This window comes from Loxodonta africana, chromosome 19 (genome assembly GCF_030014295.1).
Source record: "Loxodonta africana isolate mLoxAfr1 chromosome 19, mLoxAfr1.hap2, whole genome shotgun sequence".
NCBI lineage: Eukaryota > Metazoa > Chordata > Mammalia > Proboscidea > Elephantidae > Loxodonta > Loxodonta africana.
In genome coordinates, this window is record NC_087360.1 from 346,163 (window position 1) to 369,620 (window position 23,458).

General features: G+C 48.1%; 3 protein-coding genes and 1 long non-coding RNA gene across 11 annotated transcripts in view; 2 read left to right on the top strand and 2 right to left on the bottom strand.

Moving 5' to 3' along the window:
* Nucleotides 1-5,331, top strand: part of ANKLE2 (ankyrin repeat and LEM domain containing 2) — a 31,040-nt gene extending 25,709 nt beyond the window's left edge. For all 4 annotated transcript variants that reach the window (XM_003421265.4, XM_064271978.1, XM_010600812.3 and 1 more), the window contains exons 11-13: nucleotides 1,806-2,454; nucleotides 3,100-3,231; nucleotides 3,776-5,331. In XM_003421265.4, the coding sequence (XP_003421313.2) occupies nucleotides 1,806-2,454; nucleotides 3,100-3,231; nucleotides 3,776-3,998 (1,004 nt within the window). In that variant the 3' untranslated portion in view covers nucleotides 3,999-5,331. The remainder of the gene's footprint in view (nucleotides 1-1,805; nucleotides 2,455-3,099; nucleotides 3,232-3,775) is intronic.
* PGAM5 (PGAM family member 5, mitochondrial serine/threonine protein phosphatase) lies at nucleotides 110-12,674 on the bottom strand. Of its 2 annotated transcripts, none has more exons than XM_010600813.3 (7): nucleotides 12,484-12,674; nucleotides 10,305-10,483; nucleotides 9,016-9,141; nucleotides 8,778-8,866; nucleotides 8,387-8,517; nucleotides 3,714-7,491; nucleotides 110-2,644 (listed from the first exon to the last, which is right to left on the bottom strand). In XM_010600813.3, the coding sequence occupies exons 1-6, from the start codon at nucleotides 12,672-12,674 to the stop codon at nucleotides 7,341-7,343; spliced, it is 867 nt and encodes a 288-aa protein (XP_010599115.2). In that variant the 3' UTR covers nucleotides 110-2,644; nucleotides 3,714-7,340. The 2 variants fall into 2 exon arrangements, with proteins under 2 accessions (XP_010599115.2, XP_003421312.2); XM_003421264.4 differs by having other exon boundaries at nucleotides 8,387-8,520.
* Nucleotides 12,675-12,817: 143 nt separating this feature from the next.
* Nucleotides 12,818-13,278, top strand: LOC135228212 (uncharacterized). The gene is made up of 2 exons (XR_010318539.1): nucleotides 12,818-12,967; nucleotides 13,130-13,278. It is a non-coding gene; the product is annotated as an uncharacterized LOC135228212 (long non-coding RNA).
* A 743-nt stretch (nucleotides 13,279-14,021) lies between these two features.
* Nucleotides 14,022-23,171, bottom strand: PXMP2 (peroxisomal membrane protein 2). 4 transcript variants are annotated; one of them, XR_010318537.1, is made up of 5 exons: nucleotides 22,951-23,171; nucleotides 20,188-20,304; nucleotides 18,385-18,547; nucleotides 14,679-15,347; nucleotides 14,022-14,590 (listed from the first exon to the last, which is right to left on the bottom strand). XR_010318537.1 is itself a non-coding variant. In XM_003421263.4 (5 exons), the coding sequence occupies exons 1-5, from the start codon at nucleotides 23,070-23,072 to the stop codon at nucleotides 14,522-14,524; spliced, it is 591 nt and encodes a 196-aa protein (XP_003421311.1). In that variant the 5' UTR covers nucleotides 23,073-23,171; the 3' UTR covers nucleotides 14,022-14,521. The 4 variants fall into 4 exon arrangements, 2 of the variants coding, with proteins under 2 accessions (XP_003421311.1, XP_064128051.1); XM_003421263.4 differs by having other exon boundaries at nucleotides 15,228-15,347; XM_064271981.1 differs by having other exon boundaries at nucleotides 14,022-14,776; nucleotides 15,228-15,347.
* Nucleotides 23,172-23,458: the final 287 nt, after the last annotated feature.

The following is a 23,458-nucleotide window of genomic DNA, read 5'->3' on the forward strand; positions in this document are numbered from 1 at the left end:
TGGTTCACCAAAATTGATAGTAACTGAATTCCACTGGCTGAGGGTCTATATTAGTTGGGTTTTCTAATGCTCTAAAGTATTTTTTCTGAATGTACTTTATATCTGAATATTTCCCATATTTTCAGGAAAAAGACTAGGAGTACATATACCAGAATACTGGTGTGTACTTAGCAGATGTCAGGGTGCAAAGGACTTTTAAAGCATAAAAGAGCAAATGGAAAGATCGTAATGGAAGAGGTTAATTAGACTGCATCAAACTTAAAAGTAACTCATAAGAGCATCAACAACAACATTTAAAAAGGAAAAATAGAAACAGTTCTTAAACATTAGTAAGAAAAAAGACAAAAATACCCCAAATGCAAAATGGGCGAAGAACAAGAAATTCTTTAAAGGAAATAAAAGCGTTGTTAGCGCTGTTACTAACAGTGAAAAATATACACCTTTAAGATTCAGTAGGAGCCAGTTTCTACAATCCAGGCTTCCGGAAGACTTTCAGGGCAGTGGACGTGACTGTCTTCAGACAACAGGCCCTGCGGTGGTGTCCCTGATCTCCGAGAGGGAACAAAAGTTGCCGACGGCTGAGTTGTCGTCCCCTGAAACTGCACTTTGACCTTATACTAGGTTTTGTGAGTGTCAGAAAGAAAACTCACCAAATAAAACTTGTTAACGTTAAGCTAAAGATTAATAATAAAAAAATAGCTCACAAAACCTTGTTAATAACCAGAGTTTTTAATCTGCCAAAATAGAAATTTGTACAGGTATAAAATTTAAAATCTGTGGTTTCTGAAGGTCAAAATTGAGCCCATTAGCCTAGAAGGTGTTTATTTCACAAAATAGACTCCCTGGAGTGATGGAAAGAAAACAAAAGTGGTTCAGATGCACATGAAGGAGGAAGAAGCCTAGGAAAGTCCTCTAGAAATGTGAAATGTGGAGCTGAATCCATGTGATTGTTGATGTTTGTGTTCAGCGATCTGAACCTAACTTTGTGTGTGAGGTATAGCTGACAGTGGTGTATACTTTTGGGTTTTGTAATAAAAGTACAAAATCAGTTTTGAAGCGCAGAATGCCCATCGCAAACTTGATTACTGGGTGAGAAAAGAGGAGTGTCAGATGTAAAGGCCAGCCTAGAAGTTAGAGGGACTTACACAGGTCATTTCACTTGTAAAGTGACTTCATTTCCTCTCTAAAGCTGTGTCGTTCCATATGGGGTCCCACATTTAATTTAGATATAATTAGTTGATATTAAAGTTAGTTCTTCATTTGTCCTAGTTAGATGTCAAGGGCTCGTTGGCCACCATCTGGGACAGCACAGAGACCATTCCGTCTCACAGACCGTCCCCTTGGGCAGTGCTGCTCCAAAGTAGTCCTTCTGTGAGTACGCTTGGGGTGACACCTGCAGCAGTTCCACCTCATGGAATTTGTCTCGAGGGTCTTTCAGGACCCTGCAGGGTACGACTCAGTACCCTCAGATCCAAGCTGAGGGTACTTGGGGGTCTCCGCCGGTCACCCCACACCAGGGCACATGCTCAGCCTTGGATATCCCTTCCCTCTGGCCTGCAAGGAGGAAGCATTCTGTGTCCTGCTGCAGAGCTGCTCACCTTTTAACCAAGTGCCTTTCCCCAAGAAGGTGTGTGATGGGTTCCTTTTTTGGAATCTGATGTGCAGGTTTTGACTTAAAGAATGATCATTGCCTGGGTCACGTGAACTTGCAAACTGCACTGGAGGAGTGCAGCTACGGCCTTACGTTCACAGTCCCTGGGTTCTGGTACTCAGATCTCTGAAGTCCTTCTTTGTGTTGCTCACAGGCGGTGGTAAAAAGTGCAGCAACTCCATTTCTGTGAGGGCATTTCTAGATGAAGATGAGGACATGAGCTTGGAAGAAATTAAGAATTGGCAAAATGCAGCTCGGAATGCCAGCCAGCCCCCCGTTGGGGCCTTTGGAGACTCGGGACGCGACATTCTCCCTGTGGGGCAGGACGCACACCTCACAGACAGCTCAGATGCAAGCGACATGCACGATGGCAGAAACGGGTTCCGCAGTCCTCTGAGTCAGGCTAGGCCCCAAAGGGGGAAGAGGCCGAGGCCCCACTCTAGGGAGGGCTCCCTTCTGTCGCCTGTCTCCAGCTTAATGGTTGAGTTTGACAAACTAAATCTGCAAGCTCTGGGAAGTAGCTTTTGTAAGACACCAAATAACATAGAAACTAAAGATAAGATAATCCTGACTTCAAGAATGGACTCAGTGGGAAGTGATTTGTTAGAACCTGTTTCTGCTGCAGAAAAAACCGGGAATAACCAGATAAGGACAGAAAACGAAATATCAGCCGAAATTGCTAAAGTGTCGCTGGATCCTGACAGTCCCAGGCATGAGACCCCACACAGCCAAGACCCTGAGCTCCTGTCTGCACTGGCCTCTCCTCCATCCCCAGAGGTGGCGACAAGGCTCTTCCTGCTTGGGTAGGAGGGCGATGCTCATCGGGCCTTCTTAAGTCTTTTTTTTTTTCCCACAATTTGATTGACTTGCACTTGTAGTTCCCACCTCTCTTTGGGGTTAGTTTGTAGCTTCTGAATGTTCCTTCCTGCGCCTGGTAGACGGGCTCTGCCAGTTTTCTAATTGCTGATAACATGGCATCCGCTTTTCCACCTCCTGGGGAGACAAATGCCACCAGAGTGACTGAGTCTTAATTTGCATTAGCAAAGAAAAACAGTCCTGGCTCCTCCTCAATCCTCAGCTGACATGAAGCCCCCCCCACTTGTGGTGCTCAGTTAAAGCCTCACTGAATCCTGCTGGTGAGGCACCCAGGGCACCCCCCCCCCGCCCACACAGCACGAGGTCCTTGTCTGTTGCCCTGGCTCTGAGCTCCAGCCCCTCCCAGGACCAGCCGTCCCTCCTGATGTCCGTCCTTCGGGAGTGTGGGTGACTGGAGAGTGGACACACGTGGGAGCCCCACACTCTCATGCCACACTGCTCGGGCCAGATGGGTCACCTCATTGCTCTGGGCTCGTGTCCTGAGTGGAGAATGCAGTGGTATTCTGGAACTCTGTTTTATAACTCGGATTTTTTTTTTTGCTTTTTTTTCTCCCTGTTATCACGTATTCTAGAGAAGAACCATCGAAACTGGACCGGGACGTGCTGGCTGCCCTAGAGCATGCGGACATCGACCCTCATCGATACCCGGCTGTCCTCAGGTGGAAGGGCGCCGTGCTGGCCTACTCACCATCAGACAGACAGAGGTATGGTAGGCTCAGCAAGCCCTAGGACAGTCAGCCATGTGAGCTCTAGCCCCTGGCAGGTTAAAGTCTCACTGGCCACACTGGCTGAACCTCTCAGCCAAGTGTGGGGCAGCCCCATAGCCTGAGGTTTATGGGGCCCTCACTCGAGGGGCTGTGGGCGGAGCAGAGGCTCCCCACAGACTGCTGTTGGACAGCATGTTTCCACGCTGGCCACTCAGAGTTCACAGGGAGTCCTATCACCGTTTAATTTCCAATCCTGTGGGCCTTGAAGAAGCAGAGATCCGGGTCACCCCTCTTCCCCTCCCCAACCCCTGCCTTTCATCCACTTGCCCCTCACTCTTGCCTCTCATCCACCTGTCCTTTACCCCCCTTCCCCCCTCCCCCCACCTTTCATCCACCTGCCCCTCACCCCCCTGTCCCTCACCCCCCTGCCCCCCACCCCCATCCCTCACCCCCCGGCCCCCCACCCCCTCCTCACTCACTGGCTCCTTGTTTGCTTCCAGACATGTGTGACTGTGGTAACACCCTCTCTTGGTTTCCCTAGTTGGCCGAGCCCAGCATTGAAAGGAAAGTTCAAGTCTCAGCGGCCAGTTCTTGGTTCTGCCCACAGCTGCAGCTCAGGAATATATGGGTCTGCTGCCGGCAGCCCTGCGAAACCCAGCGTCTCCCCACACTTGCCCGGCATGGGCAGCCCCGGGCGGTACAGCCCCGTGCACGGGAGCCACCTCCGCAGGATGGCTCGCCTGGCTGAGCTGGCAGCCCTGTAAGATCAGGCGCTCTGCATGCGAGAAAGAGAAGGGCAGTCTGTTTATCGCTAAATAAGACAAAAATATTCTGATTAATTTATTGATCCTCATTTTGAGGGTAAAAGAATTTCAGAAAATAAAATGTTATTCTGTGTTCAGTTTAGAGCTCTGAAATTTTGGGAGAAGTTGAAATCAGATACCAACTTCCTGGAAGATGTCACTGTGGTGATGACAGACGTTCTAGTAATTCCTAGTTTTCAACAGAGACGGGGGCTGATGCAGCCTTCCCGAGAATGTTCTGAGCTGTTGTACGTGGTAGAGAAATCCTGTCTTGGTTTGCCAACTGATCCCAGCTGGTTAGACAAATCAAGACTGGACACGAAGAAGTAAACAGGAGCCTTGAATGTATCTTAGGCGTGCACGAACGATGTTTACAGTGTAGGTCATTAAAAACATCTAAATTATTGAAGATAAACTCTTAGTTTCTCTCCTGAAGAAATCTTCTAGCCATGGACAGATTGTCCGACAGAAGTCTGCAGCAATAGTTGAAGATGTTTCGTTCCCACCAGCACCTGAGCCCCCGTTCCCTTGCTTTGGTTGCCAGTGTGGCGGTATTAAAGTAGCCTGTAACTGTTCCCCGGTTTTAAAATTTATTCTGAGGATCCCCTGAAGGCAAAAGAAGAGGCGTTTTTACCGGGGTTTGTCACCGTTGTAACCTTTCCCCTCGGTGATCTTCTGGAAGGCCTGTCGCACAGGGTGCTTGAAGGGCAGGAGGTGCGAGGGAGCAGTTACGCCCCAAAACTGGCTCTCCCCCTGGGTGCGGTCAGGTGGCTGCTCTTATACACCGTTCTCGTGAACGTTTTCAGTGTTCGATTCAAAATTACCAACGGAACCAGTGCTTTTGTAACTTCAGTGCCTTTTGTAAATCATTTTAATTTTTCTGAACTTGCTTTTTGAGAGTATACAGTGATACTAAGTAGGCATAAGTGAGATTCTTTTTCCTTTGTAAAAATTCTTAATTGAAATTTATGTAGAAAAGCGTATTTCTCTCACAAGATACCAAAAGACAGGTCATGAACACTGGAATCAAAATGTGGATTTTAAGATCCAAAAGGTTGTTGCACAGGGTTTTTTCATTTGTTGTGTAACAGTTGAGATATAAGACAAAAACAGTATAGTCTATTCCTAAAAACAATGGCATTTGAAAAAGTCACCTTTGTTCCAAAAGAAATCAGAATACAGATAATTGTATCCACAGTGATGATCTGTTTGCTTTGAAGTCTGACCGCACTGTCCTGTGTACTACTGTAAATATTTAGATGGTCATTAAAAGTGTTTTTGCCTTAATTTCTCAGATCGTTCGTCCTCAGTTGTCAGTGGTTTGGGCTGCCTTTGATAACTTCTCATTTGTGTAAGCTGTGTAGACATGGAAAAAAATCAAGGAGATGCTGGTCTCAGAGATATTTTTGCTCTTAATATCTTAAATCTCTTAATGAAGTACATTATTTTAAAAATAACATGGTAATCACTCTGAGCTTTCGGAAAAATTTCTCCTACCTGTGCTTGGGCAGAATATACCCTTTTGGTCAAATCTTGAGTGGTATTTTGAAGACGCAGTACATTAGCCAGATAGTGGTTTCTTTGCTGTCTCTTCGCCCTTTCCCTTTCTGACACAACTGTGACAAACCACTTCTGGCATCAGCTAAGCTAGCAGATTTTCTAGGCACACTCGGATGTGGGAAAGCCTTTTTTGTGAGATTAACAATTGGTCGTGTCATTTCTTCCAAAGATCGAGTACAGTCTGCTCTAGTGAAGGGACGGTGGGGATCTCACGTACTCAATGTCACTCTTTTATAATGAATTCTTCTGTGACTAACATATGAAACATATACAGAAAATTCCTCCTTGTTCATGGGGGGAGCACTGCCACCCTGTGGCAAGGTGGTAGGGCTAGTTATAAGACCACAAACGAAACCTCTGTTAATTTTTGGTTGTTCACAGAAACTCACAGCTTTCAGAGACCAGTGTTTGATTATAAATTAACGGTTTCTATGACAGACTATCAGCACTGCTCAGGGGCGCTGTGGCCTCCTGTTCCTGGCTGGGCTTTGAAGATGCATGCCCTTCTGTGTGCACGCTGAGAGCCATCCTCATGGCAGGGCCGGTGGGGGCAACACGCTAGGCTCAGCATAGGACACTAGGAAACAAAACTTCAGGCCGCCCTTGTTACACTCTCTACAGGTTTCCTGTTTTCTTAAAAACATGCACAATTGGTATTGATGCCAATAAAAAAAAAGTAAAATAAAATTTTATTATGTAATTGTTTCCAAAGTTGACAAATGGATCAAATATTCCATATAGTTGCATGACTGCAGAAAATGTTCATAACCACTCCACAGAAATGGTAGTTTTTCTGAATTAACAATATTTGGGATAGACACGTCATGTCTAAATACTTTTAACACTTTAATCCATACACATAAAAGATTAGCAATAACCACAGGCAAACTAAGGCCGAGCCTGCAGTCTAGGATATTAAAATGCTGTTCATTACGGTGATTTCCTGTCACTAAGCCAATGTTAAACGCTGGCAAATCACGAGCATGACGGGCAACTCCCCACGGCCTCTTCCACAGGACCAAGGTGGTGGCGGCAGCCTCAGCACGTCCCGCCCCACCCCCCAGGTGTCCTGGTCAGTGCACAGGTCCTCACACTCCCGAGGGTCAAACAAAGCAGGTAAGTTCAGACCCACCCACGACTTCAGGGATATGACTGTGGAGTAAGAAACTGGCTTTCAAAGTAAGAACCTACATGAGGAAAATATCTTTTAAGTGACAGACAGGTTTTACAAAATGAAAAAGTATGAAGTAAAATGCGCTGTGAATGAAGAGTATGGGCCGCCGCCACTCTGTGAGTAACTGACCTGTTGTCCCCGTGTGCCTCACAAAGTGGGTGGGCCATGGCTGGTGTTGTCACAATGAAAGGTCCTTCGGTGTGGGGTGTGCATGGGCCCGTCTGCAGTGAGGACATCTGCCAGCCCTTGTTTGATCCCCAGACAGGCCAGCTTCTGTCTAGGAAGCCAATCCACCTCACACCCAGGGCATCTCCCAGATCATGGGAGGGGAAACCCTGGGCGGCCTGGCTCTCTGGTGGTAATGTTCCCTGCTCATCCCGGGCCAGAGGCAAGTACTGGAACGCAGCACTTCAGACAGTTCTCACTTTCCGCTGGCTGCTTTCGATAAAAATGTAACTGAAATGCACCCTGTGTAGGGAGGAGGGTGGACACCCACGTGCTTGTGGCATAGACACTGAGGAGGACGGGAAGGTCTGGCCGCTGCCTGGGGGGTGCCTGCAGCGCGGCCCTCAGGACCGGGTGATCTTGTCCGGAGGCATGAACCCCGTGTCCCCAAGGGTCCTTAGCGCGACCCTGCCATTGGGTCGGATCACCAGGTGGGTGATGCTGCCATTGTTGAGGGAAAGACGGAGCCAGCCTTCAGGTGGAAACTGCAGTGCTCTTGAGGAAAGGGAAGAAGCACATGAATGAGCGAGTGAGACCACTGTTCTTTGTCACGGTGCAGAGGAAGCGGTTTAGTATTTCTCTACTCCTCCCACCACCTGGGGCTGGGGAGTGGGGTGGGGGCCTTGGCAAAGCTAACAGCAACCCCAGAGTAAGAAAGAAGGTCTCTGTCTCAGGGCTGGGACAGCATGGGCCAAATCCTTCCATTCTCAGGACAGGACTTCTCAAAGGAAAGAGCCGGCTGGAGCAACAAAGTAATGAACGTATCACAAGATGACAACCCAGAGACGAACAGGAGATCAGCACAATCTTAAAAGTCTCTCTCCAAGATACTTACCAGTTACAAAGGGGGAAAGAGTCACTTCACAGTGAGGAACCCAGCAGACACCCCTACCCGGGTGATCCCAGCTGGCACCGCACCACAGGGCCACCCAACGCAAAGCCCCAAGGAGGCAGCTCATGCATGTGCCTTCCGGTCAGAAGTGCGTGGTCACCAAATTGAAAGATTCCACCAGATGCACGACTTGGACTCATCCGAAGTGCTGGGTCATGAGAGGACAGCAAGGCCCGTCCCAACCAGAAAAGCCTGAGGAAGTGTGACGGTGGAACACAACACAGGTCCTGGACCCGGCATGGGTGCTGAGACCTGGTGACACTTAAACAGGCATGTGGTTCAGCACTGTCTGCACCACAGTCAATTTCCAGGTATGTGAGTTATTGTTAGGGAGAGCTGGGGGAAGGGTACATGTAAACTTTCTGTATGGTTTTTTGTTTTTTGTAAAGTCTGCACTTATTTCAAAACAGAAAGTTAGAAAACAAAGGGCCCTGGCTCCTGGTGGCCCAGAAGGTGCAGCACCGCCTCACAGTGCGCAGAGGGGCCCAGTGCCCTCACCTGCACACGATGTAACGGATGACGTTGGCATGACATATGAAGATCTCGTAACTGTCCTCCTCCTGCCTGGCATCTGCCCGGTGGATATAATTCCGAAATGCAGCCTCAATCCGGGCTCCGTCCTCATAATACTGCTGGGGGCAGAGGAAGGAATCGTGTGAGAGGAAGCCAGCGCAGACACCACTTGGGGCACATCAGAAAAGGACTCAACACGCCTGTCTTCTAGCAGCTACTGTGAAGAAAGGTGCTGAGCTCCAGGGACTTGAGGAACACTGAGGGATACGGGTGAGGGAGCAAGCAAGGAACCCCAGGGCTGGGAGGGGAGGCAGAGGGGACGTGGCCTGCTGGCCTGGGGAAGAGGAGCACCCCCACGTTGGATGTGGAGTTTTACCACAGCTTCTGGCTTCCAGTGGGACACGGGCGGGTCAGGCTCAATGGGGGCGCCTTCCCTGAGCAGGTCGGTGCTGACTCTGCACACCCCTGGAGAAAAGCACATAAGGCCCCAGGTGTTGGCGGCACAGGTAGAACCTGCCTGGTTACCTCTTTGTTCCTAACTGCAGCTTTAGCCTAACACGAGACCTGAGCTTTCACCAGCCGGCCACTCGCAAGCACACGGTGCTAGGACTCACCTGGCAGGTGTTTGCTGATGATGTCTGTTGTTTCTATGGCTCGTGTCATGGAGGAATGTACGATCTTGTCAAACTTCAACCCCAGGCTTGCTAGTCGGAGGCCAGTTAACTCAGCCTGTTCACGACCTTAAAGTTGAAAAACCCTATAGAATTACAGGTATCTGGATCCACGTTTATTTCACACACATTTATGGCCGTACTGAGCACCAGCCACCGTTCTAGGGAGGGGGTACAAGACAGGCAAGTGCCTGACCTTGTGGAGCCTGGGCTCTGCTGGGGGAGGCAGTCACAAACAGGGAAAATCAACAAGATCATCTCGTTTTCTTTCAGCCACCACACTGAGAAAAACCCATCTGATTCCACCAACAGCAATGATGAAAGTTAGTAACAATTTAAGTTTGGGTGGAGTTACTTACTCTGATCATTCTTACCCAACTATGTCCAAAAATTGGGTCTGAATGCCACTCATGACTCACCAACTATGCAGTCATTACAAATTTGAATACATAAAAACCTTAAAATCTCAGTGTTACCAAGTAGAGGCTGAATGCAAATCCAAGTCTTCTTCTCACACATATTTTGAGAATGTGGCTTTAAAAAAAGCCTGCAGTCGGTCGGTTTCCACTGGATGTGGTGACATTCACATATGCTGCTTCCCAGTTTCAAAACTCATTTTGGGTACAAGAAGCCAGAACGGGATCACGCCTGGGGAGGGGGGAGCAGGCTGGCTGGAGAACAGGCCTGCAGGCCTCTTATACTGTTTGAATTTTTTAATATGCACACGAGTGGGAAACATCCTATTCAAAAACAAAAGTTTAAGCTCTACCTCAGACCCACCGTGTGTTTCCTTTCCTAGGGATGTCTCCTACCCATATGTTTGCACATGGGCACAGAGACAGAGGGAGGGTGCTCCCGGCAGCAAGGTATTGGGGACAACCAACATGCCTACCTGCGGGGACCTTTCAACTCTCTACAGACCAGTCTTGTCTGTCTAAAGGGTTTACGACATGGCTGCTCGACAGACAGGTCTGCACGTGCTGAATGCAAGGATGAGTTCACGACACCTGCCTGCGTATGCACTGAATCTGGTCATATGCAAGTAAGATTTTATCCTAAGTTTTTTTTTTTAAGTCAAGGGCGTTTTTAAAAGCCTGTCTCAAGTAGACTTAGGCTATACTGATAATTACAACATTTGAGCCTGGGACATAAGTCCCCGACACAGATTTAAGGAGGCACAGGACCCCATGAGCATCTCTAAGGAGAGGGATGTCCAAGCCCGGCCCACGTACCCAGTGGAGTGAGAGTCCGCTCCTTCTCCAGGGAGCCATCCACGTGGTACTGAGAGTGCCTGATGAGGAAGATGTGTCGCGTGGCCTTAGCTTTGCACTGGTCCAGCTTGGACGTCAGCTCTTCTTCTCCAGACTCCAGGTTTCTTTTCCGAAGGTTGACGAGAGACAGCGGTTCTCGCCTAATGTTGAAATTTAAGATTTGTACGTCTTGTGACCTCTGTTCATTCATAAGTCACCTTTGAGTATTTCTGACAGGACAGTATTCTCAAGTTAGGAAGAGCAACCTTCCAGGTTTTAAGAGAGCGCAGAGAAGAGCCCAGGTCCTCAGCACTCTGTTCTCAACCACCTGCTAGTGTCCCTGCCATCATCCCAGGAGATTCCTGCCTCCTCGAGCACATCCCCACTGAACCACCCCACAAACAGTTAAGTGCCAGGCCTGTTCTAGGTGGTACAATTGAAAAATAAAATTAGGCAAGCTAAGCCCTTCTGTAACTTATGTTCTAGTAAGGAAAGATGGATAATAAACAGCAAAAGGCAAACAAGACAATGTCAAGACAGTCATAAAGGATACAGGGAAAACCTAACTAGGTAACAGGATGGAGCACACCAGTGCCTTACTTGTAGCAGAGATACCGTATTAGTGTAAGATGTTAACAGAGGGAACTAGGTGTGGAGTCTACGAAAATCATCTGTACTAATATCATTATTTTTCCATAAACCTAAAGCTATTCTAAAACAGTTTGTTTATAAGAAAGTTAAAGTTAAAAGAAAAAGTTCCTATGAAGTTCCTGATACAACTCGTCCAGCACTAAGTATGCTACGTGCTCCCTCCCTGGGACTGAAGCCAAATGTAGCGAAGACTGAGGGCCAGCTAAACCACTCCACACTGGCTACTTCCTGCCGCTTGAGCGGGCTGTCCCGAGAAAGAGAATGCAAGCAAGGTAGGTAACTTAAAACTTCCTAGTAGCCACACAAAAAAGGTTAAAAAAAAAAAAAAGAGTAAAATTTCAATAACACTTTTTATGAGACTGACATGATTTGTAAACTTTCACTTAAAGCACAATAAAAATTTTTAAAGATTTTCAATAATCTTTTATTTAATCCAATATATCAAAAATATTATTTCAACACATAATGTTAAAAAAATTTGTACTGCTTTCGTTTTCAATTTAAACTAAAATTAAATAAAATTTAAAATTCTGTTCCTTAATCGCAGGAGCCACACTTCAGGTGCTCAATAATCACGTGGTCAGTGGCTGCAGTACTGCTTGGGTGTACTGACGCCTGCTAGCCGTGTCTTTGGACTTGGTACCGAAATGGTTTCACATTGATCCCTCCTAAGAGTCCCCTTTGGGGACACTGGTGGTTCAGTGGTAGAATTCTCGCCTTCCATGCAGGAGACCCAGGTTTGATTCCTGGCCAATGCACCTCACGTGCAGCCACACCTGTCTGTCGCTGGAGGCTTGCGTGTTGCTACGACGCTGAACAGGTTTCAGTGGGCTAGGAGGAAAAGCCTGGTGATCTACTTCCAAAAAGCAGCCAATGAAAACCCTACTGATCACAACGGTCCCATTGTGCCTGGGGTCCCCATGAGTCCCGTGGACTCCAGGGCAGCTAACAACAAGGGTCCCTTTCAAGGCCCTGATCATCGTTCCAGCATGCATCATTCTTTGGGTGCTGACATCCAACTCTTTATCTCAGTTTTGAGGCAAAGATCTGATCGATTCGCGGATTAAGAAGCTGACGAGAAGGGGAACAATGACAACAGCCCCTCAGAACCTTGCACGCCCTCTGTCCAGGCTTCCTAAGCCAGGCGCCGTCCTAGCATTTTACCGGCTCCCCAAACAACCCGATGAGACAGGGACCCGTCCTTCCCTGCTACAGACGAGAAAGTTGAGGCTCCGAGGGGCTGAGGACCGACAGGCGCCAGGTCACACAGCCAGTCCTCGGGCCAGTCTCCTCCGCGCCTTTTGCTAAAAGTGACAACATAAAACCCCCAAGGAAGGGCGATCAGGTCCTGTGAGCAGCCAGGCGCGGCGTCCTTCCGACCCGGAGCGGGCGGCGGCCGGGAAAGCTGTCGCGTGAGCTGTCCCGAGTGCACGGGGACCTGAACGTGGAGCTACCAGCGCCCGCCAGGGTCCGAGGCTCCGCTCCCCGCCCGCCCGGGCCCCCCGCGCACCTGTCCCAGTTGGGATCCCAGACGGCGGGCGAGGGGCGCGTGCCTACCGCCCAGCCCGACGGCTCGGACGCCCGCGGCTCCGCGTCTCCGCCCGCGCGCGGCTTTCCCACCGCCACGGCCGAGAAGAGCACGGCGGCCGAGCCCCCGGCCAGCCCGCAGGCCGCCAGCTGCAGCGCCTGCCGGAACGCCATACTGGCCAGCTCCCGCGCGCGGCGACACGCAGCTGAGACACTTCCGCGCGGCCTTCGCTTCCGGCCGACGGGGCGGAAGTGGGGGCGACGGAAGTCCCGCCTCCCGGGCAGCTGCCGGGGGGAGGGGGAGGAGGAGGCGGGGGGCGCCCGGGCGGCCGTGGAGTCCAGTCCCCGGTCCCTCCGGTCAGCGAGCCTTCCGCGCGCCAGCCGGGGGGCCGGTGCTGCTGCGGGCGCCGGATGAGGCAGCGGACAGGAGACGGGCGGCTGACGTGCAGTCGGGGAGACAGGAGAAAGTAAGCGATGGCGTAAGGCGGGAGGTGAGAACAGAAGCGGGAAGGAGGGGGAAGGCGCCCCGGGGAGGCGACCCTGGAGCCTGCACCCGAGCAGGGGAGACCCGCCGTGGGAAGATGCGGGCGCTCACATCGGCGGACAGCTTTCCCTTCTCGTGGAAGCAGGTGGGGTGACAGACTGAGACCACGGTTTGGCTCAAGAGCACGGGAGGAGCTGTGCGCCTTTTCGGAGGAGAGACGGCTGCACGTTTGCACGAGGAAGACCTTCCACTGTCTCCTAATCCGACGCTCCAAGCCCCTCGCTTAGAAATCGTGCTTACTTGTCTAAGAAGAATAAGAAACCTGATCCTCAGTATCCCAAGTGAAGTTCGTCATTGTATCCACCTTTGACTCACATTTTCGGCCCCGAGGGAGGCAGAGAAAGGTTCTCTGCTCTACCCGCTTTCCACACGCCGCTGGAGATGCGCTCTCAGCTGTCCTGGCAGCTCTCGCGTCCTCCCCGCCTCCGGGCTGTTTCACCGGGAAATGCTCAGGTGGGTGAGGTCTGCGCTCTGCCCCTGACCACGTGCCTGGCAGCACTCAGTAACCGGGTGCCAAACGAATGGGGTCAGTGATAGACCAGATAGGCCAGGGGTAGGTGTTCACAGCAGTTAAAAAAAAAAAAGTAAAAACCCACCGCAAAGCTCTCTCCGTTCTGACTTCACCCTGTCTTCCGTGAGCCATGTGATGGGGTGGTGAGAATGGTCGCTTGAGAACTGGACTGATCCCGTCTGTATCCCAGATTCATCTCTCACTAGCAAAGTGGTCTTGCCTCAGTTTCCCCACTTGTGAAATGGGGAGAACAAAGGTACTTAGCCACAGGATTGCTGTGAACATTAACTTAATCTAAGTTGTGATGCTCTTAAAATCGTGCCGGGCACAAAATAAACCTGCAGCAGATGTTAGTTAATACCGATCGATCACAAAAATAATCTAAAATCTCTCCGAGATCCCAGTCCTTCATCCTGTCAGGCTGGGGTTGGAATGGAATTCATTGTGACTCACAAGTTAGAGCTGGAGTCGTCACCCACATTGTTTGTAGGAGACATTGGTTACTTTTCCATATGCTCTAAATGTCTCCTTCTGGGAACTACCCCATCCCATCCCCATGTATTCTGAAATGAAAAAGCAGTTCTTTTGAAATTTGAGAGCAGCCCTCTGACCACACATTTCTTCCAAAGTTACAACCACCGTTCTGAGAAAGTAGAATGACCACTTAAGAAGCTACATTACAGTTTATTGTGATCCTGATTCAGTCCAAGGTGATTATTGAAATCATCTCTACGGTATTTTATGTTTCAAAGGCAGCACCATTTAGAGTCAGCTATTGCGTTGTTTTAAAACACATGATTCCAACATTAAGAGATTTCTACTTATTCATGATTTTAGTGCATCTTGGGTCATATGATTTAAAGTCATAAATTCCTGAGTTTCGATTCTGCCCTCAACACCAGGTGGGAGAGCATGCCTCCCCAGACCTACATCTGTAGTGCTTCTGATGTTCTCCCCAGGCCATCTTCACTTGCCCAGGGAGGCCAGGTAGGCATACCAGAACAGAGCCACCAGGTTGGCAAAAAGCACCCGGAACTGCCAAAGAGAACACATGTGAGTCAGACAGGCCGCTGGGAAGTGGGAGATCCCCCACTCACCTTCCCACCACCCCACTTAGAGTTACCTTCTCTCTCTTGTCCTATGGAAGAAGGCGTCCTCTGTCTAAAGCACATCTCTGCTTAGGCTTGGAATCCCATCCTGCCTGGCTCTTTAGGGGTGGCACTGCACAGAATTGTATCTCTTTTTCTGCCCATCCCACAAGCAGCTCCACATCTGCATCTAGACATGGTCATACTTCTCCTGCTTTGCCTCACGCTCTCTTCTACCCTCGTTTCTCCCCATCTCTTCACAAACTTCTTGAAAGAATTTTCTATGCCCGCAACGTCTTCTTTTCTACTTCCCCATCCACTCCCAGATTCACTGCCATCCAGCTTCAGCCCCTATCGATCCACTGAAATTGCTCCTGTGAAGGTCACTGATAAGTGTTATTACTAAAGTTATTGGAAACCTCTCAATTTTTATGATTTTACTTTAACTCCTTGTAACATGTATGCAAAACCAAGACTTAAGGAAAACTACAGATTATTGAAAGAACAAAAAAGCTGATAGAAAGTTATCTTCAGTGGAGAAGGGACCCCACAACCTCTCGCCAAAAGGTCAGGCTGGCCCCTACCTGCAGAGGGACGTAGTTGATGTTAATGAACTGGAGTGGTGTCCAGACTTTCCAGTTCATCTGCAGCGATGGCCAGAAACCTCTTCTCATCTTAGCAGAAAAGGCAGCCATATCTTTTCTCTAGAAACAATGGAAAATAACACATGGTGGGCGATCCCCTCTGCTGATCAGAACTGTAAGCCAGGGTACCAAAATCTGGAGGCCCCCAAACCCTAGCACAATGATCAGAAAACTAAACTGTAGCATTTTATTTTGTTTGACTTACAAGCAGGTGATGCAGACATATACTTTATGAGCAGTGCAGATATAAGGAGCTAACAAACTAGTTGGCAAAATCATTAGTTAGAACAGGGAGGCAGCAGGCTGCTCACCCTGTGGGTAGCGATTGTCAGTGGCCCTCATCACTGCTTTACACAGCTCATCTGATGATGAGATTCACGCTGCTGGCCCTGGCACCAAATCTGCTAGGAGCTGAGTTGTCAATTCTTTCCAAATTAATCTCTGAAGTTAATGCATTTCTAATCAAAACTTGTCAGGACTGTAAAAAAAAACAGACCTTGATATATTGATTCTTAAATGTCATCCGGAAGAATAAATGCACAGGAATAGCCATTTTGAAAAAGAAAGGCCTACCTTACTTGATAACAAAAAACACCATAAAATGATCGTAATTAAAATGGTCTGGTAGTGACGGGGGAAAAAAGGTATATCAATGGAAATTAATAGACTTTAGCAAAAGAACAGATCTGTACATATGGGAATGAGAATATGATAAAGTCAGCATTCTAAAACACTGAGATTGCTAAATAAATAGTAAGAAGACAATTGGCTAAGTGGAAAAAAATCAAGACAGACCTTCCCACTGTAAACAAAAAATAAACCATAAGGATTTTAGAGGAAAGTATAGGAAATATAATATTTCTATTATCTTTGGGTATATCAAGATGGGCAAAATAAAACCATAAGAGTAAAAGAGAGTATAGGAGCTTATTTCCATTCTCCTCCTTTAAGGAGGCCCACAAAAAACAACTGACGGATCTGAGTGCCTGAAATTTAAAAACTTCTGTACAGAGAAAGAAACTATAAATGGTTTTATTTACATAACTTTAACTTTTTAACTTTATGTAAATGATTTATATGAAGTTAAAAGGTAAAGTAAAATAGGGAAATATTTGTGACCTGTTTTTGGCAAAGCATTGATATCCTTAATATAGAAAGGACTCTTACAAATCAGTAAGAAAAAAGTAAACACTCCAACAGAAAATAAGCGAAGTTCACAGAAGAAATACAAATAGCAGATAAACGTATAAAAGGTGTTCAACCTCATAAATAAAGATACATAAATTAAGATATTTTTCACCTATTAAATCACAAATTATTTAAAACAAAAATAATATCACGGGTCAAGAATGTGGGGAAGTAAACCTCACTGGAGGAATTAGACCACAGTGTTGTGAGGATTTAATGCGTGCTCAGTGCAGAGTTTGGAACAACACAAGTGCTCAATAAATGTTAGCTGTTACCATTATATACCACTGCTGTGACCACAGGAAACCTGGGTGGCATAATGGGTAAGTGCTACAGCTGCTAACCAAGAGGCTGGCAGTTCGAATCCACTAGGTGCTCCTCGGGAACTCTACGGGCAGTTCTACTTTGTCCTATAGGTCCACTATGAGTCAGAATTAACTCGATGGAAACTGGTTTGGTTTTTTGGTTTGGTGTGAGCAAAAACGAGTACAATCTTTGGAGAACAATTCTAGGAATTAAACAAGGACCTTACACAATACATACAGGCATAAAACAATGGGATGCTGTGCAGCCTAGAACACGTCTATGATGAAAAATTACAGGATGCAGACACATTGCTAGTGGTGGTGATAGGTGCTGTGTGGTTGGTTCCAACTCATAGCGACCCAACCCTGTTTACAACTGAATGAAACACTGCCCAGTCCTGTGCCATCCTCACAGTCACTGCTATGTTTGAGCCAATTGTTGCAGTAACTGTGTCAATCCATCTTGTTCAGGGTCTTCCTCTTTTTCACTGACCCTCTACTTCACCAAGCAAGATGTCCTGATAACACGTCCAAAGTACAGGAGATGAAATCACATCATCCTGGCTCTACTTCTTCCAAGACATATACATGTATGTATTTATATGTAAACATATACGCACTTCTTCTTTTTGGCCCCCACACTTCTCCTGTGTGGTTCCCTTGACTTCCTACCTCAGATTTGCTAAGAACTTCCCAAACATTTCTTTTTACTTAACAGTAATCAAAGTTTCAACATCTTTCCTAATTCTTCCCAGGGTCACTTTAGAAAACAACGGGTGTCCTTCACAACAAGAACTGGAGATACTGTTTCCAAATAAAACCTAAGGGAGAGGCATTTACCTGGTGTGATCGGTTGAACAAATTACTTTCAGGGTAGAACGTGACACATCTCAGACATACAGTACAACCCAACCCCCTTTCTCTCAGATGAAGACTGTAAACTAGGAAGGGAGACTTGTATAGGACACGTTTCAGAGAACAGACATGCGGGGTGTTATACATGGACACACCTCCCATGCAAGTTGATTCAGATTCTAAGTTTATGTGACTAAGTTAGCCTCTCCAGAGCACTTGCAGTGTTCCAGGCACTGTTAGCACAGGCTCTGAAGTATCATTCGAAGTTCTTGAACTTTTTGTGTCACGAATCTCCTTGGCACTCCGGTAAAGCCTGTGGACTCCTCTCAGAATGATTTGTCATGTATGGGATTACAAAGGAAACTGATTATATCAGTTATCTATCAGTCTGAATCAACTCGATGGCAACAGGTTAGTACATGAGGAGCCCTGGTGGCACAGTGGTTAAGAGCTACAGCTGCTAACGAAAAGGTCAGCAGTTTGAATCCACCAGCCACTCCTTGGAAACCCTGTGGGGCAGTTCTGCTTCTCTAGGGCCATAGGGTCACTGCGAGTCTGAATCAACTTGCTGGAAATGGGTTTTTAGTATATGTGCTTCTTTACCTTAAGTGATAAAATCTAATGGCAGATCCAGTAACTACTGAAAATCTCCAAGTAGTGATGAACATAAGTGATATTTCAAGATACAGACTAACAAGAGTCTCCCTCCTAAACGAAGAGCTATAGTAGGGACCACGGCAGAGACCCACCTCTAGAAAGTTCATGATGAAGAAGAACAACAACAGGAAGGCTGGGGCAAAGATGAGGCGATCCAGAAGGAGCCTCTTGACTCCTGCCAAGGGGACGTCAGAGGGGATCCAGTGTTCCATGAAGAGGTAGAAGAAGTGACTCAGCGGCCCTGTGAAGAAGAACCTGAGGCCCCGAGCTGGGTGTGACCCGGACTGTGGTCCTCTGGGCGCACTTCTCTTTGCTCCAGCTTCACCCAAAATCCCAGGTCCTGAACCCCACCTCCCTAATATACCATCGATACTGACTACCCAACTAGGCGTGGGCCTAGAAAGCATACTTTCTTTGATACTGCTTCAGGCGTTATTTTTTTGCCTCGAACAGACCTGACTTGTTCATGTCTTGGGTCCTTTTCACTTGCTGTTCCCTTCACTGGAGATGCTTTTCCCCCTAGTCTTCTTGAGGTCAGCTTCTTGTCAACATTGTCAGTTCCAATACCCTTCTCAGAGAGGCCCTTCCCAACTGCCCTAGCCAATGTGTGCACCTACCTCCAGCCACACTCTATTCCAGGGTCCTGTTTTATTTTATTCATAGCATTTATCACCACATATAATTCTGTCATCTCTTCAGTTATAGAGTGCCTTCTCACCCCTACAACATAAATGCCACAAGGTTCATGTCTCTTTCGTTCACTATTGTATCCCAGGTTCCTAGAATAAGGTCTGGCTCGTAGAAGGGGCTCAGTAATAAATAAAGGGATGGACCTCTGGCATTGGAGCTTTTCATTAAACTCTCTCAGGTATACAAGGATAAAAACTGGGGCTGTACATGGACTCATATGTATTGCTATTCATTCCAAAGGGTACAGGCTACTTGGGAGATACCGCCACACATCTCAGCAATAAAAGCAGAGGCAGGGACCCAGGGGTCTTTCAGTTTCTGGCTTTGAAATAGTCTTTAAATAAGTGGTTCTTGGTTTTTCCTCCACTCCACCATAGGATGTTAAATGACCTATAGCAGAGATTCTTAGCAGGGAAGAGAACTGAAATCTTGGGAATAGGAAAACTTATATAATTTGATACCAGCCTCCTGTATGGCTGTAAAATCCTCCCTCTCTGGAGAATTACTGCGATGAATACATTAAGAAAAACCTGTGATGACTACAGTCAGCATGCTTGCTGTCATTTATTCCAGCAACACAGACCTTCTTTCTATTCCTCCAACATTAGCTTGGTCCTCGTCAGGACCTTTGCACTTACTGTTTCCTGTATTTTCAGTTTCTTAAACATTGAATTAAAACTTCACTAGCTGCAGAAGACTTCAACATAATCCATCCATAACATTATAGTTAGATGAAACAGCTCACATTGGATTTAATTGGTTCAGAAGGTGGTTCAGAAGCTGGACATTCTTCAGGATAACTATGCATTTCTTTTCTGGAGGTTTACACTATGAAAATAACAATAGGAACTAGCTAGTCATATTTGGTGTTTCAGTCAGTTTTTCTCTTTCATGAGCTCAAATACTTTCGGGGTCTTTGAATCTTGATGTCTGATTTTAAGTTCCAGTGAGCTCCCTGTCCTTGTCTCTCAGCCCAATTAGGACAGCCACCTTCTGCCCAATTAGAAATAAAAACCCACATTAAACTCTCAAATAAGTGAATGGGAGGAGATAACTCTAATGCCATTCTGATTTTTCCCATGATTGCTTCAGTTGTTTTTTTTTTTTAATTTTCCAAATTAGATAATTTCAAAAAAATTTTTTTGGTACTGGCTTAGTTGGCACTTAGTCTGCCTTCTGGGTAAACCAGCCCTAGTGACACTCACCCATAAATGGCATATCTGAGAGGCCCACTGACATCTAGATTTTGAGAGCAGTTTTCTTTTTTCCGCTTCTTCTCAATCATCTGGGCCAGGAAGTTCCCAAGTGCCGACAATGAACCACTGTGGACAGAGAAGTAATCAGAAAACAGGAGCAACCAGCATGAGGGTGTCCCTTTCCTGCCTGTGAATCAGCAGGCTGCTCAGAGACCCTGCTGTGGATGGTCGGAGGTAAGTCCTTATTGAAGAAGCTCCAGATTCCTAAACAGGAAACAGATCTTCACACACACACACACAGAGTACAAGCAAAATTGGAAATTGGATGGATTGTATCCACGTCAATACCTTGGTTGTGAAATAATATTGCAAGATGTTACTGTTGGGGAAATGCGCAAAGTGTACAAATACAGGGATCTTTCTGTATTATTACAACTGCATGTGTACATTCTTATCACAATAAAAATTTCTATTACATGAAAAAAAAGGTGGAGACAAGCTCCCTCATGGCTGTCTGTAGCTGCCAAAATTCTTAGGATGATGAAGACTTTTTGATCTGGTCCTTGGCTACCTCTCCTTTCCTCTCTCTCCTGCTCACTGTTCATTTCCTCCAGCAACAGAGACCTTTCCTCTACTCCTCACTTCTTACTGTGTCCTGTGTCTGTGCTGTTCTTTCTGTTGATAGATTCTGCTTCAGTTCTTACATGGCTGGCTCCCTCCATTCATCCAGGCCTCTGTTCAAACATCATCTCCTGTCGTGGATTAAATTGTGTCCCCCAAAAATATGTGTCAACTTGGCTAGGCCATGATTCCCAGTATTGTGTGGCTGTCCTTCTTTTTGTGATTGGATGTAATTGTCCTACATTTGGCAATGTGTTTTAAATTCTAACCTCTATATGTTAATAGGAGCTCTGGTGGCACAGTGGTTAAGACCTCGGCTGTTAAACCAGCTGCTCTTTGGGAACTCTATGGGGCAGTTCTACTCTGTCCTACAGGGTCACTGTGAGTGGGAATTGACTCGACAGCAATGGGAATGGGAATATGTCAACAAGGCAGGATCAGTGTGGGGTGTATCTGAAGTCACATCCCTGCCTGAGTCACACCTCACTACCAACAAGAAAGAAGAGCTGGGAATGGAGCACATCGTTTGGACTCAGAGTTCCTGCACTAAGAACCTCCTAGACTCAACACACATGGAGCTCACCAAGGAATGCCGGGCCCACGGATGCTGAAACGAGACAGGGACCTTTCCCCAGAGCCAACAGAAATAAAGCCTTCCCCTAGAGCTGGAGCTCTGGATTCAGACTTCTAGCCTCCAAAACTGTGAGAGAATAAATTTCTGTTTGTTAAAGCCATCCACTTGTGGTATTTCTGTGATAGCAGTACTGGATAACTAAGACACCTGCTCAGCAAAAACTTCCACGACTATATATTTGCTTTGGTTTAGTTCTTCACTAGGATGTAAACTACATGAAGGTAGAGATTTTGAGATTGCTGTAGGCCCAGTACACAGTGAGCACTCCATACATATTTACAAAATAATGAATGGAAGGGGGTGAACTTATAAAAGAAATTAATTAAAAGTAATAGAAGCCAGAGATGTCTCATAAAAAGTTCAGTATTCCAAATCAAAGGGCAGAGCTTTTTGTTGTCAACTCCCTGATGAGATGTTTTCTCCCAAACGCAAAGCTGTCCAAAGAAAATGAACCTCTCAAATACCTCCCACTCTGTCTAACCCTTCTCTGCCGTCCTCACAAGGCGTTTACCTAACACTCCAGTCTAATTCTCAGAAGAAATGCATGTACTAACAAGCCATAAGGTTGCAGAGGCTTAGCGTGAAGACAGAGGGAACAGTGCAGACAAGCTGGGCTGCGTCACATCTCTCCACCCGGGTCCCGTCTGCTCTGGGGACTGCCGGTTACCTTGAGGGCAGAGAGTTTGACTGTAGGACATCTTTCATTTTGTGCCTTCCTTTTTTTTTTTTTTTTTTGGTTTGGCTCCCTAATTTCCACATATTAGAGTGCATAACAATCATTTTTAAGGACCAAATACACAAAATCATACACATGGGCTTTCTGGTTAATTTAAGAGCTTTGAAGGGTCATTTCAATACATAGCAATTTTGCATTTCCCACCCAAACCCCTTGGTAAGATGCATTTGTTAGGTGGGACCCTGCCCCAGGCTGACCTGCTCAGGGTGACAGTGCCCCAGGCTAACCCTGTCCTGGACTGACAATGCTCTGGGCTGACCAAGCTCTGGGCTGACAGCACCCCAGGCTGACCATACAACTGGCTGACAGTGTCCCCGGCTGACCGTGCTACAGGCTGACAGTGTCCCAGGCTGACCATGCTACGGGCTCATAGTGCCCCAGGCTGACCGTGCCCCGGGCTGACAGTGCCCCAGGCTGACCGTGCCCCGGGCTGACAGTGTCCCCGGGCTGACAGTGTCCCCGGGCTGACAGTGCCCCAGGCTGACCGTGCTACAGGCTGGTAGTGCCCCAGGCTGACAGTGCCCCAGGCTGACCGTGCTACGGGCTGGTAGTGCCCCAGGCTGACCGTGCTACGGGCTGCGGCTGACAGTGCCCCAGGCTGACCGTGCTACGGGCTGAGGCTGACAGTGCCCCAGGCTGACCGTGCTACGGGCTGAGGCTGACAGTGCCCCAGGCTGACCGTGCCCCGGGCTGACAGTGTCCCCGGGCTGACAGTGCCCTGCAGCCTTCTACGCTCCGCGCCCGGCCGCCCTTTCCCTCCGCGCGGCCGCTCCGCGCAGACCTGGTGGCCGCCTTGGTGAGCACCGGGTAGAGACGCAGGAGGAGCAGGTACTGGGCAAGCGCCCGCCGCGGGAGCGCCCCGAACCCGGCCTCGGCCCGCAGCTTCGAGACAGCCGGCGCCATCGCCTCTCCCGCCCGGGTCGCCGACCCCACCACGGACCCGCTGAGTCCAGGGAGCTGCGCGAGGACAGCCTGACATTTCCCGCCCGGCCACGGCCCGCATCACCGCCCCGGGCCGGACCCTGGGTGCGCAGCGCGCGCCTGCGCACACTTTACCCTCAGTCCCTAACGGGCCACCTCCCCTCGGGCGCCGTCGGTGATTGGCGCGCCACGGGGCGGAACGCGCGCCTGCGCACACTTCACCCCAGTGCCTGACGAGCCAACCTTCCGGAGCACCGTCGGCGATTGGCTGTCTGCAGGGCGGGGCGCGCCGCACCTCTTGATTGGACAACGTCGGCGAGAGCGTACTTCCGGTCTCTCGCGAGAGTTGGTCGGAGCGCGCCAAATTC

Coding starts and splice junctions, on each gene's coding strand:
- PGAM5 (XM_003421264.4), bottom strand. CDS start 12,674: ATGGCGTTCCGGCAGGCGCTGCAGCTGGCGGCCTGCGGGCTGGCCGGG. Junction 8,867..9,015: donor CATCAGCAAACACCTGCCAG/GTGAGTCCTAGC, acceptor GCTTTTCTCCAG/GGGTGTGCAGAGTCAGCACC. Junction 8,521..8,777: donor ACTGGAAGCCAGAAGCTGTG/GTAAAACTCCAC, acceptor CTCTGCCCCCAG/CAGTATTATGAGGACGGAGC.
- PXMP2 (XM_003421263.4), bottom strand. CDS start 23,072: ATGGCGCCGGCTGTCTCGAAGCTGCGGGCCGAGGCCGGGTTCGGGGCG. Junction 20,305..22,950: donor CTCACCAAGGCGGCCACCAG/GTCTGCGCGGAG, acceptor CTCTGTCCACAG/TGGTTCATTGTCGGCACTTG. Junction 18,548..20,187: donor CTCAGATATGCCATTTATGG/GTGAGTGTCACT, acceptor TCGGGGCCTCAG/GTTCTTCTTCACAGGGCCGC.